The sequence below is a fragment of the Hoplias malabaricus genome, chromosome 2 (assembly GCF_029633855.1).
Source record: "Hoplias malabaricus isolate fHopMal1 chromosome 2, fHopMal1.hap1, whole genome shotgun sequence".
NCBI lineage: Eukaryota > Metazoa > Chordata > Actinopteri > Characiformes > Erythrinidae > Hoplias > Hoplias malabaricus.
The window spans coordinates 58,961,940-58,974,124 of NC_089801.1; the positions used below are offsets into that span (position 1 = coordinate 58,961,940).

General features: G+C 37.1%; 2 protein-coding genes across 4 annotated transcripts in view; both read right to left on the minus strand.

The window, feature by feature from the left end:
* LOC136674070 (polymeric immunoglobulin receptor-like) overlaps window positions 1-5,390 on the minus strand; it is a 10,522-nt gene extending 5,132 nt beyond the window's left edge. For both annotated transcript variants that reach the window (XM_066649942.1, XM_066649934.1), the window contains exons 1-6: window positions 5,274-5,390; window positions 4,625-4,903; window positions 4,101-4,430; window positions 3,261-3,569; window positions 2,769-3,062; window positions 2,138-2,458 (exon numbers count right to left, since the gene is read on the minus strand). In XM_066649942.1, the coding sequence (XP_066506039.1) occupies window positions 2,138-2,458; window positions 2,769-3,062; window positions 3,261-3,569; window positions 4,101-4,430; window positions 4,625-4,903; window positions 5,274-5,310 (1,570 nt within the window). In that variant the 5' untranslated portion in view covers window positions 5,311-5,390. The remainder of the gene's footprint in view (window positions 1-2,137; window positions 2,459-2,768; window positions 3,063-3,260; window positions 3,570-4,100; window positions 4,431-4,624; window positions 4,904-5,273) is intronic.
* Window positions 5,391-5,962: 572 nt separating this feature from the next.
* LOC136686642 (polymeric immunoglobulin receptor-like) lies at window positions 5,963-11,870 on the minus strand. 2 transcript variants are annotated; one of them, XM_066660543.1, is made up of 7 exons: window positions 11,797-11,870; window positions 9,674-9,994; window positions 8,904-9,233; window positions 8,319-8,339; window positions 8,135-8,224; window positions 7,981-8,009; window positions 5,963-7,867 (listed from the first exon to the last, which is right to left on the minus strand). In XM_066660543.1, the coding sequence occupies exons 1-7, from the start codon at window positions 11,834-11,836 to the stop codon at window positions 7,610-7,612; spliced, it is 1,089 nt and encodes a 362-aa protein (XP_066516640.1). In that variant the 5' UTR covers window positions 11,837-11,870; the 3' UTR covers window positions 5,963-7,609. The 2 variants fall into 2 exon arrangements, with proteins under 2 accessions (XP_066516640.1, XP_066516639.1); XM_066660542.1 differs by lacking the exon at window positions 11,797-11,870 and adding an exon at window positions 10,525-10,834.
* Between the last annotated feature and the right edge of the window lie 315 nt (window positions 11,871-12,185).

The window sequence follows — 12,185 nt, forward strand, 5'->3', positions numbered from 1 at the left end:
GCCACCGTGCCACCACTAGAGAAACAATTAGTATATTCAAAAACTAAAAAGTATTTTTATAACCATAAATTACTGGTTATTAGTCCTACATTTTTATTTTGTACATTTGGGGCTAAGGAAATGACACATAAACAATACTGCAAAACTGTTGTTTGTGTTTTAAATCTGACAATTTGACATTGTGTTTAAATCTGACATTCTGCCCCCTTGACCCCCTGTGATGGACTGGTGCTCCCAGGGATTCCAGGTGCGTTCCAGACCCACGGCAACCAAGAATTAGATACACTGTTGCAGAAAATCAATGAATGAATGACACCTGTCCCTTGTTGAAAATACCTGCTTTGCTCAAAATACCACAAATATCGAACACCAAAGTACCATTCTCCACTGTCTAAACAGCCCTGTTCAGCGCGTGTTCCTTTAAATGATTATGTGCCACTTGCTGTTCACCCTGACCCCGAATGCACAGTGAAGAGTGAGGAGCAGAAGCTCTGGTTTATAGCCATATATTTTCCCTCAATTCTCTTTCTTCTCCATTCTTGTTTTGTCTGTTTTGGTGCCTTTAACCTCGTTATTGCATTCTCACATCAACAGGGTTCCAGAACTGTGATAGGACAGACTCAGTTGAGAGGGCAGGGAAATTCTAAAGTCTCTGCACTTGACGTCAGAAGCGGAGCAGAATCAAACTTTCTCTCTTTTTATTTCATTTTTTTTTTTCAGGCAACTGGGTGATTTTGTTTCACATCGTGTTGGTGGGTAGACCCCAGACTAACAATATATCTGCTTTAAAGCCTGATCTAGACAGGGCAATGACAGGAGCCCATGAACTTGGACACATCTGAATGATTATTTCCTCAAGTTGTCTCTCACTTCTCTGTTTGATATGAATAACGTCAAGCCATGCTCTGCTAATCCTGTGCTAATTTTATTTGTCACTTTGCATGTGGTTGTTCTAATTTTAAACAATTTCTCTTTGTGAATGTTCTCTACCATAGGGAAACAGCAACAGCCCAGGTCCTAGACCCAGGTTAAGAAAGACAAGAAAATGGACCACAATACAATTTGCTGAGCACCAGATACTATTAGGTGGGCACAACTAAGTATCAGCTACACAATTAACAGTACTGGGTGCTCACTTGATAGTGTAGAGTGATCACTTTTAGTATCATAGTGTCTATGTGCTGGGAATCAGATATTTTAATGTGAGCATAAGATAATAATAGATGAGCACAATATACTTACAGTTAGTATTTGGTGCCCACCTAATAGTAACCTATGCTCACATATTTGGCTTCATCTCCAAATAGACAGAGTTATTTGTGGTGGTGGATACCAGATACTACTAAGTGAGCACAAGATAGCGTTAATGCCTGGGAATCAAACAAATGCATATTGTGCTCACTTGTGATTGTCAGGTGCTAATTTGAGAGTATCTAGTGCTCACATTTAATAGCTGGTGCTCACTTGATAGTTTCTGGTTGCCACCTGGTAGTATCTGACATTCATCAACACACTTAATAGTATCTAAGTTGTGGGAACCAAATACTATTTGGTGAGCATAAATTACTATTACTATTAACTAGGCACAGGATATTGATATTTATATTAACTGGTGCTTATAACTGGTGCTTACATGACTGTGTCTAAATGCCTCCTTCTAGTATCTAGGGTTCACCACCACGTACACAGCAACTTCACCAGTGTTAAATCTACACTAATAGTGATAACTTAACACTGAGAGTGTTAAATTATTACACTAACAGTGTTGATTTAACACTGGTGAAGTTGCTGTGTATAGTAGCATTTATTTTGTGAGACAGAAATATTATTAGGTGAGCGCAAGTTATTATACCATGAGCAAAACCTACAAATAGTGTCTGGTACTCACTTGATGATATCCTGTGCTCACTGGATAGTGTCACATTTTAGTATTTGACCCTCACCACCATATGTAATAGTATCTAATTGATGAGAACCAAATTAATTTATGTGGGCAATATATACTAGCAGTACATGGCACACACCACCATACCTAATATTATTTGGTACTCCCCAAATACTATCTTGTGCTCACATGATAGTATCTTGTGCTCTTGTGATTTCATTCTTAGAAAGACACCTAATCCTCCTTTCCCACCTTCTTTGGTGATGACCTGTAGCCGAGTGGACAGATAATACATCAGTGTTTCTTCAGTCCTCACGCCACACCAGTATTTCCCAGCATCCTCAGGAGTCACGCCAGTGATAGTGACAGTAAAAACACTAGACATGATGTCATCATTCACTGAGACTCTCTCCGCTTTTCTAAGAGGTTGAGAATGAAGTGCCATTCGTTCAGTGAGACACTCATCCTCCTCTTCCTCATCTTTACAGAAATGCTTTGAACTCTGTCTGTATTTTGTCTCGTAAGGACATCTGACCTCTACAGTGTCACCTTCAGAACCAGTCACTGACTCGGCTGAAATCAAGGAGAAAGGGAGGATATAAGAGGCTGTGAAATTAGATGATGTAGGAATTCAATTATACTTTGAAGGTACTGATAATACGTACTTGTAACCAGAAACTGAACTGGACTAGATTTTATAAAATAAATAATGAATTCATGAAGATGTTACACTAAATGAGTAAGCATTCATTTTTAAAGTCATTATACTGAGACCTAGTGGCCTGTATGTATCGAAAACCCTGGAGAATAACCTGCTTCTTTCAGGGGCAACAAACCTACTTAGTACTTGTTTTTGTACTAAACCTAAATGAGATCCACTTACAGTGAAGACTGATTTGCACTTTTGTAGTCAGGGTCATGTAGCTGATATCCTTATCTCTGGTCTCTGCTCCACACCAGTAAACTCCAGTGTCACTGAGTGCAAGGCTGTTGATGGTCACTGTGAAGGCTCCTGTTTGATCGTGGTCAGATGTGAAGTGTTTTTGACAGATTTGTTTGTCTTTCTCTTTGCAGAAGAATTTTGAACTGGTTTTGAATATCAGTGGGTATGAACATGTGATCGTGATAGTTTCCCACATATGTCCAGACACTGAGATGGTCATAACATAAAAAGGATCTGGATGATACAAACAGACGTAAAATGTTATCAAAATTTACACATTTACACACACAGTGTTCTTACCACATGATCTGTTTGGCTGAGCAGCATTCGCCGTGGTGATTTACAATGATGTTACTCAACAATGTCAAATGAAAAGTTATATAACAATTAGATTTATGATGATTTATCTTATTAAAACATAACATTCCTCACCTTGTATCAACTCCATTTTCACCTCTGTGTACTGCTCTGTGAACTGTGATACATCCACTCCACACCTGTATGTCCCTGTGGAGAGCTGTCTGAAGAAAACCATTAAGGACTCATCGTTGGTGTCCTCATACAGAGAATATCCCTCCTTTCTTTCCCAGCTGTTTGGAACGGTAGTGTAAGTTTTCTCAGGACACTCCTCTTGCGATTCCTTACAGATGAACTTTTTATATTTTCCCTTACTAACGGGTTGGAACTTCATTGCGATGTTTCCCCAAACAAAACCAGCAACTGTGACTGAACCCACTTTTTCTGAAGATGAAAACAGATTTTGTCACAACAGTAAACTCTTAATAAAATGTTTATGAACCAATTTATTAGTTTTATACCATGTTTTAAAAAGTCTGTTTTTACACTTAAGGATAAAATAGCAATTCCAATCAGTATATATCAGACAGTCACTAATACTTTCAATTGACACCAGACTATGCATTTTTGTCATCATTTGATATCTTTATGTAGTTCATATTTTTAGATCAAATAAGCAGTTTACGTTTTGGAAATTTCAGTTTAATTTCACTTAAGTCAGAAATTTGTAATTTTGACATATGAGAAATTTGAGAATTGTCAATTTTATTACTGAGAAATAATGTGATGACATTAGTTTTACATTTTACCTTGTTTTTTTTTTTTTGTTTTTTTTAATTTTTGTAAGATTAAGGTAACTTATCTATGTCTAAACATTCACATTTGTAGGACACTGTGATAGTTTGTAGCAGTATTCACTGAAAAAATTAAAAAATACGAGGCAAAATTGCAATGTATGTAGAATATGGCACTTACCAGTAATGTGTAGGTTTAGTTTTTTGATTGTAGAGCTGACCCTAATTGAGTCTCTGGTCTGAACTCCACAGAAATAAGTTCCCAAATCGTCATTGCTCACACCAGTGATGGTTACAGTAAAAATGTTTGAATGTGTATTATCCTCAATAGTAAATTTTTTCATTTGGTAATTTTTACCAGGAAGACAATAAACAACCCTAACTATCAGATGACCGTTCATTCTGTACAAATATTTATATTTTTCTTTGTGCTCTTCGGGATAATCACATTTAATAACCGCATTCCCATTCAGGAGTCCAGTCACGTCTATCGTATTCACACAACAAGCATCTGTCAATCGTAACACAGGTCATTAAATACAGGTTATTAATTACGTATATGCACACTGCAAAAATGGTGTCAAGTGAGATCTTAGAACTAGCCAATGTATTAATTATTTTCTATTTATATAAGCTTGTATTCATCAGATGTCTTCCCTTTGTAATGGGTTGCTTTTGCAGAGATTGTTGAAAAAATCCACTCACCATTCTTAATTATTAGCTTTACCTGCAGCTCCACATCCCCTGATCCAATTTCATATATCCCACCATCCCGTGGTTTCAGCTCTCTCATCACCACTGTGTTTTTATACATTGAAAGTCTTTCTTCATAAATAATTTCATTTTCATTATAGGAATATTTTTTATTTTTGCAGCTACCCGACACTTTCTTACAAATATATATTTGTTCGTTCTGCTTTCTATCAATGTTTATAATGAGATTTCCTCTGGAGTAGCCAATCACATCAAAGCAGCTCACTAGACCTGTCAATCAAAATGAAATGCATGTAAGTTTGCTTTACATTACAAATATTACAAATTTATATAGCTCATATTTTACAGCATTTGTAATTGTTAGTGTTTAATAAAACTATAACAATAGTGATAATAATAAATGTCGGAAGGAGATAATATTTCTAATCTAAATAAAAAATTGTGAAATTTCAAAATAGGAATAAAAGATAACAATCAAACTTAAATAATACAGTGTTAAAATGTTAGTGCTTCGAGGTGTTAAAACTATTATAAAAACCAAAGAATATAAAAAAAAACTTACAATGAATTATTAACATTAAGAGTTTCTGACAAATGCAATAAAAATAAATTCAAACAGACCATATTTATTTAAACTGACCTGAAATTAGGCACAAGCTGAGGATGAAAATCTTCATTCTGAACTGAAGTTAAGTTCAACTGATACTCTTCAAATCACTCTTGTTTATCTTAAAACAAAACAAAGCACTTTTCTTCTCTCTCTCACTGTCTTGTTCCTCTTTCCGACAGATGTTTTTCCTTAAATGACCCACCTGCAATCAATCTACACTAACAATGAATAAACAGCCCCCTCTATTGGGTTAAATAGATTTAAAGAGCAATCACTCATACTCACTCATTGAAGACTCAAACTGCTTTGTTATCCCTGAATGAAACATATTATGCTCCAGAGTGGGACCACATTGTTGTTTTATTTTGGGACTAGCTGTGTTTGTACCTCTTAAAGGTGCTGCTACGGTGAGACTGATATTGAGTTGAGATGTTTGCATGTACAAATGTTTAAAGAGGACAAACATCTGCACACATACTAATACACTCCATTTAAACACACATGACAGTTTAAAATTGTGACTTATACCGTGAAGTGCTTAAAAATAATTTGATATGAGTAAAAGCTGATTCATGCATAGCAGAAAAAAAGATGTTTCATTCAATATAAAATTTAAAAAGTGGTTTAATACAGTAAATAAACTGAATGTAGAATGAACCTTAGCAGACCAAGAAATAATTTCTGACTGTTTTTGTTTTTGTTACATCAAGATTTTGTGTATGTGTGCGTGTGTGTGTTAAAAATGTCACTCTCCCAGACAGTGAATATATCTGTCCACTGGTTTAAAATGTTCGGCACCCCTCCGAGTGTAGGCCTCTGCTGATCCACCATGGGAACACTCTGATTACTGTGCTGTACTAGATTTAATCTCCTCAAACTGATTAGAAACACACAGAGACTTTTATTGTGGAAAAAAAAAAAACTTGTACAATTATTACCAACAACTATGAGAGATATAATAATGAGAATGCCTGATATAAAGTGATTCAGTTGAAAATGTTGACACTGTGCTGGATTAAAATCATTTACAAATCTAAATTATGAAGAATGGTGGCACGGTGGCGCAGCAGGTAGTGTCGCAGTCATACAGCTCCAGGGGCTTGGAGGTTGTGGGTTCGATTCCCGCTCCGGGTGACTGTCTGTGAGGAGTTGATGTGTTCTACCCGTGTCTGTGTGGGTTTCCTCCGGGTGCTCCAGTTTCCTCCCACAGTTAAAAAACACACGTTGATAGGTGGATTGGCGACTCAAAAAGTGTGTGTGTGTTGCCCTGTGAAGGACTGGCGCCCCCTCCAGGGTGTATTTCTGCTTTGTGCCCAATGATTCCAGGTAAGCTCTTGACCCACCGCGACCCTGAACTGGATAAGAAGTTACAGATAATGAATGAATTATGAAGAATATTGAGAAAATATGATAAAGGAAACTGAACTGTGAATTGAAAAATTATAAAAAGTAATATTATGTCTAAAAATATGTTAAACAACCAATGGTCCACCCAGAAAATGCTGAGAAAAATGTCAATGAACCTCCAGCTTTGCGACCAACCATGATCCGCTGTGTTCTTGCTTTCAGGAAAGTTGCTTGAAAAATTTGTCTTTCTTCTCAGTACAGAAACGAGGAAACTACACTTTTCTAACTGCTGATTTATTTTCTTCCCTTTTCATGGGTTCACTTAGGGGAAGCACTATGAGGATATGAGGAAACTTTTTTTTAAATCTGCCCCATGGAAGCTGAAAGACCAAAAAAGGTAAAAAGAAGTGTGTAAGGAAAATAAATGTTGTACTTTTGATGGCTAAAATTGTAGTTGATCCTAGAAATATTTTTTCATCTGTTTTGGTGTGTATAACGGGCAGAAAAAAAATGTGGAACTTAGTCTCAGGAACATACAAACATTGTTTTATTCAACTTACTTTCAGGGCTTTCATATGGAGCTTTTAGGGTAAAATATTAATTAACACACTTCTTCTCACAGTTGTGAAATATTTTCTGAAACACTGTTCCCGAGTACCCCAGTAGGCTGGGCAGTGCCTAGGTCACAAACTAATGACCTGATGGAAAAATAGAAGATTAGATTATATATATTTGTTTCCTGAATATAACACTGATGAAATAAAGGCTAGTGTTATATATCTTCTTAATTTTAAGAGAACAAAATTGAAATAGTTCATTTAAATATGCCAAAATTACAATATGTCATTTTTTCCTTGCAGTAGAAGGTCACATATTTTCAGACAGGATTGGATTGAGGAGACAGGACACTGCTCCCTACAGACAGGTGCATAACTGTGGTTGGTGCTGGAATCTTGTCTGATAGGTGGGGGTTGAACTTACACTGTGGCAGACTGAATCCGATTGATTCATGTTGGGGTTTACACCCTGTGGGCTGAATCTGATTGGTTGGTGTTGGGGTCTAGGCTCTGGTAGACTGAATCTGATTGGTTGGTGTTGGGATCTAGACTCTGGTAAACTGAATCTGATTGGTTGGTGTTGGGATCTAGACTCTGGTAAACTGAATCTGATTGGTTGGTGTTGGGATCTAGACTCTGGTAAACTGAATCTGATTGGTTGGTATTTTCGCTTGATTGAAGAGAGACAAGAGCTGGGTCTTTGGGTTTATTCCTGTTAGGCTGAAACAAGGACAAACATTAGATCTTAACTACTGTGTAGTTTATTTTATGAAAGCACTGATGGAACAAATCACATGTGAAGTTTTCTTATGTAACTTTGCACATGCACCCACCTCTCTGGAAGGGCTTGTCTCAGGAGCATCTGAAAAGCATGGAAACAAATGAAAAACACACACACACACACATATATACATTATATATATATACACACATTATATATATATATATATATATATATAAAACTTTCAAGTATATCTTGTGTCTTACTCTTTCTCAGCTTATAGTAAATCAGTGCCAGTCCTCCAATCAGCATCAGAGTGCCCCCCACACACACAGTGATGATGATGATGGAGGAATCTGAAAACAGACAAACACAGGTCAGTGAAAACTGTCTGGAGAGATGAAAGGTAATGACAAATGAACATAATCCATGTGTAAACTGAGATTTTACCTGAGGGTTTTTCTGCTGGGTCTTGTCAGAGTCAGTGGAGGAGTCATGAGGAGAAATAAAAAAAAACAACAACAAATTGACATGAAAGAAACAAGTAGCACAAACTTGCTTCATTTAGTTCAGGAGACAGATCTCGACTCGACAGCTTCACTACGTCATCTTGCTCCTCCGCGCTGGTTCATTCCTGCTGATCCCCATATTCGGAGCCGTGTTCTGCCATTATCAAGCCCACCGAGCCTCCTGTTTTAAACTTGCTCCCACCTCCAACCCGTATCCACCCTTTTCTCGTATTCATTTATCCAATGAGGTGGTCCAGCTTCATATGCCACCCTGAACTCCTCCCCAAAGACTTCTGAGTTCACCTCCCGGATTCAGCCTCTACAGGCGTGGTCTGTACTAGCAAATCTTTTCTTTGTGCTGTTTCAAATTAAATACATAATCTTTATTGATCACTGCTATCTTTTTCTATTTGCTTGTCACCTTCCGTCACAACATTTTGGACTTTGTAGGATAGTGCCTGGGGTTTATATGCTGTGTATCATGTAAAATATATGAACTCAATGATAATGAGTCATAGGTTCTCACCTGTAACATGAAGCTGTATTTCACTGAAGAAGGAGAAAACGGTAGTTCCACCAAATTTTTCCTGAATTCCACAAAGATATACTCCTCCATCCTCCTTCCTCATGTCCCTGATGCTCACAGTGAAGTGTTTTTTTTGGGAATAGTCAGAAAATAAAAACCTCCCTCTCTGAGCTGGGTCTTGAAAAGGATGAATGACTGCACTGAGGCTGTGATTAGTCTCTCTGTGCAGGAACTTCAGGAGGTCTTTATACTTGTCTGGATAAGTGCAGGTGAAGGTAAGATTCTCTCCTGGATGAGCTGTGTGAGTCTGTGTCTGTCCAAAACGAGGATCTGCCAGGAAATACAAACCAGCCACTTAGTGAAATACTTGTTTCTTTAATTAAAAACATGTAAATTTTTAAATAGAACATTGAAAAAAGGAAATAACTTATTTTTCTCATTTTCCATTTTATTCCCACAATACAAACATGCAATGTTTCATTTATGAAATGTATTATAAGGTATTATAAGGGATCCTAGGCCACAAATTATATATTTATACATTTATATATTAGAGACATTTCAAATGTGATTTTTTTTAATAAAACGTTTTTATATAGGATTATAATTTTTATTTAGCATTACATTATCATGTAATCCATTAAGCCCAAGATATATTTCCAGATATGGATTACACAGTTCAACTGATTTAAATCAAGGTCATCATGATGCAGGATACTAATCCCAGAACATTAAGGAATATCAGTGAAATTCAAACTGGAGTCTCTCACCTTCTTCTACTTCCATAGAGATGTCAGTAGGCTTAACTTCATTGGGTTCTACTCCATAACTGTAGGTTCCTTTATCCTGCACATTTACATGTCTAATGACCACTTGGTCCAGTCCTAGCTGTTCTGTCTTCATAAAGATGAGTCTTCCTTTATCAAGTCTTATGTCCGATGCCTTCAGCAGGATCTTGTCGTTGCATTTCCTGTTATCATTTAATCTGCAGAAGAACCTGGTGTGTTTATTGTACTTTGATGGATCATATTTATAGTTGATTAGAACAGTTCCTCCTGTGTATACAGACACGTCAGCACTCAGAACTGGACCTGGTCGTGGGAAAAAAAGAGAAAAGCACCATTCTCTAGATCAGGGGTGTCAAACTCATTTTCACAGAGGGCCACATCAGCATAATGGTTGCCCTCAAAGGGCCAGATGTAACTGTAAGACAGTATAAATGTAACTAAATAAATGTAAATAATAATAAATAAAGTAAGAAATAAGAAAATAAGAAATAAATACATATTTGCATAGATGTAAAATATGTTTCCTTGTTGCTCTGTTAACATAAATCTTGTTAAGTTGTCAGGTTAAGAAACTCATATTACTCCATCAATCAACGATCAAACTATAGAATAAAGAAATAAATCATCAAACGCAAGTTATGACCTTCAGTATACACTGCTTCACCCTCTGAAAAAGACTTAGACGTGCGAGAGATTTCTTCAGCTACAATAAAGCCTTCACAGCTGTGTCGTTTTGGGCCGTAACTCTTGTGAATATATTCTGCTGCTATCGCAGTTTTCCTTTTAATTCTTGTACAGTTTGTTGCTTTTCTTGAAGGCTAACTTTGGCATACTTAGCTCCGTGTTTGGTATCAAAGTGCCGACGTAAATGGTACTCCTTGACAACTGCCATCGCCTCACAACACAAAAGACATCCTGCTTTTCTCCTTGAAGCACAAACATGTATTCGCCTTCCCATCTCTCTTGGTCTTCCATCCGCATCAATTTTTCTTTTCCTGGACATTTTGGGATCAATATTTGTAGCTATTTCTTAATTCCACTTGTTGAAAAAATCATATCGAAGAGGATACACTGTAATCTCGTGGTGGAATACCGTTGTTACGTCGAGTTCTGTGACCCTAAATTCTGACGGCAGCTGTGAGAAATTTATGACCCCTATGCTGGACATGAAGTAGCGCCCTCTAGGGTCACAAAACACGACGGTCACAGAATTCGGTGTAACACCGTCACTTGGCGGGTAACATAATCGGCATGCATTGTGGGAAATGTAGTTTAAGGTCAATGCACGCTTTTGAATTAGTGGTGGAATAATTAATAATTAACTCTAAAAGCGTGCATTGACCATAAACTCCATTTCCCACAATTCATACCAATTATGTTACTCATGAAGCGACGGCATTAAGCCACTAGATTGCAGTCAATCAGATCTTTTAAGCTCTTGGGCCACATCAAATGACACAGCTGGCCCGGGCCTTGAGTTTGACACATGTACTCTAGATAGATAACTAGATAAGATATGGATAAGTGATAAGCCAATAAAGCCAATAAACTACACTTAGACGCTAGGCTCATTTCTGAATTAACCCGCCTTAACCTCTTTAAATCTAGGTTTAAGATGGAACAGAAAAAAAAAAAAAAAAACAGTTCCACCATGTAAACTAGATCTGAATAAACACTGCAATTTTACTGTAGGTGGCTGTGTTCTGTTGTACTATTTAAGGTGGGATTGACCAAACAATGCAGGAGTTACCACACATATATTCATTGACATGCACAAGTTAAGGTGGAACAAAAATGATGCAGAGTATACTTAAGGTGATTTTGTTCTTTTGGTTCTGTCGTTCATCATTTAAAGTGGAATGGGGAACATGATACAATGGTTACATTCAAGCAGCTACATTACTGTTGTTGTTTGTGGTTCATCTTTTCAGGTCAAATAGTGGAATAATGTTTCAGCAGCTAAACCCAGGCAGATGTTACCAGTCTAGTAAGATGTATAGGCCCTATTTAGTCATTTATACCTAAAGTTAATTACGTCAATATTCAACAAATATTCAAACAAATCTTTAAAAGAAAGAAGTGGATCAAAAGCTTCAGTGTCTGACCTGAGACGTGGTAGAGGATGATTATAAGGAGAATCTTCATTTTCTTATTTTGTTCATGTGCTGTCTGCTCTCGCTTTTGTTGTCTCTTTTAACTATTCCGCAACCCCTTCCTCTTTGACTATATTAAATACTTCTTCCTGTCACAGCACTCCCCACCATGACCATTATGTATTCTAATGGTCATTTAGAGACATACAACATGGTTTCATGGGGAATGTAACTGTACTTTATACAGAAAGCTGGTTTAGCGGAAATACACCCTGGAGGGGGAACCATACCTTTACAGGGCAACACACACACTCACAACTACGGACACTTTTGAGTCACCAGTCCACCTACCAACATGTGTTTTTGGACTGTGGGAGGAAACCGGAGCACCTGGAGGAAAC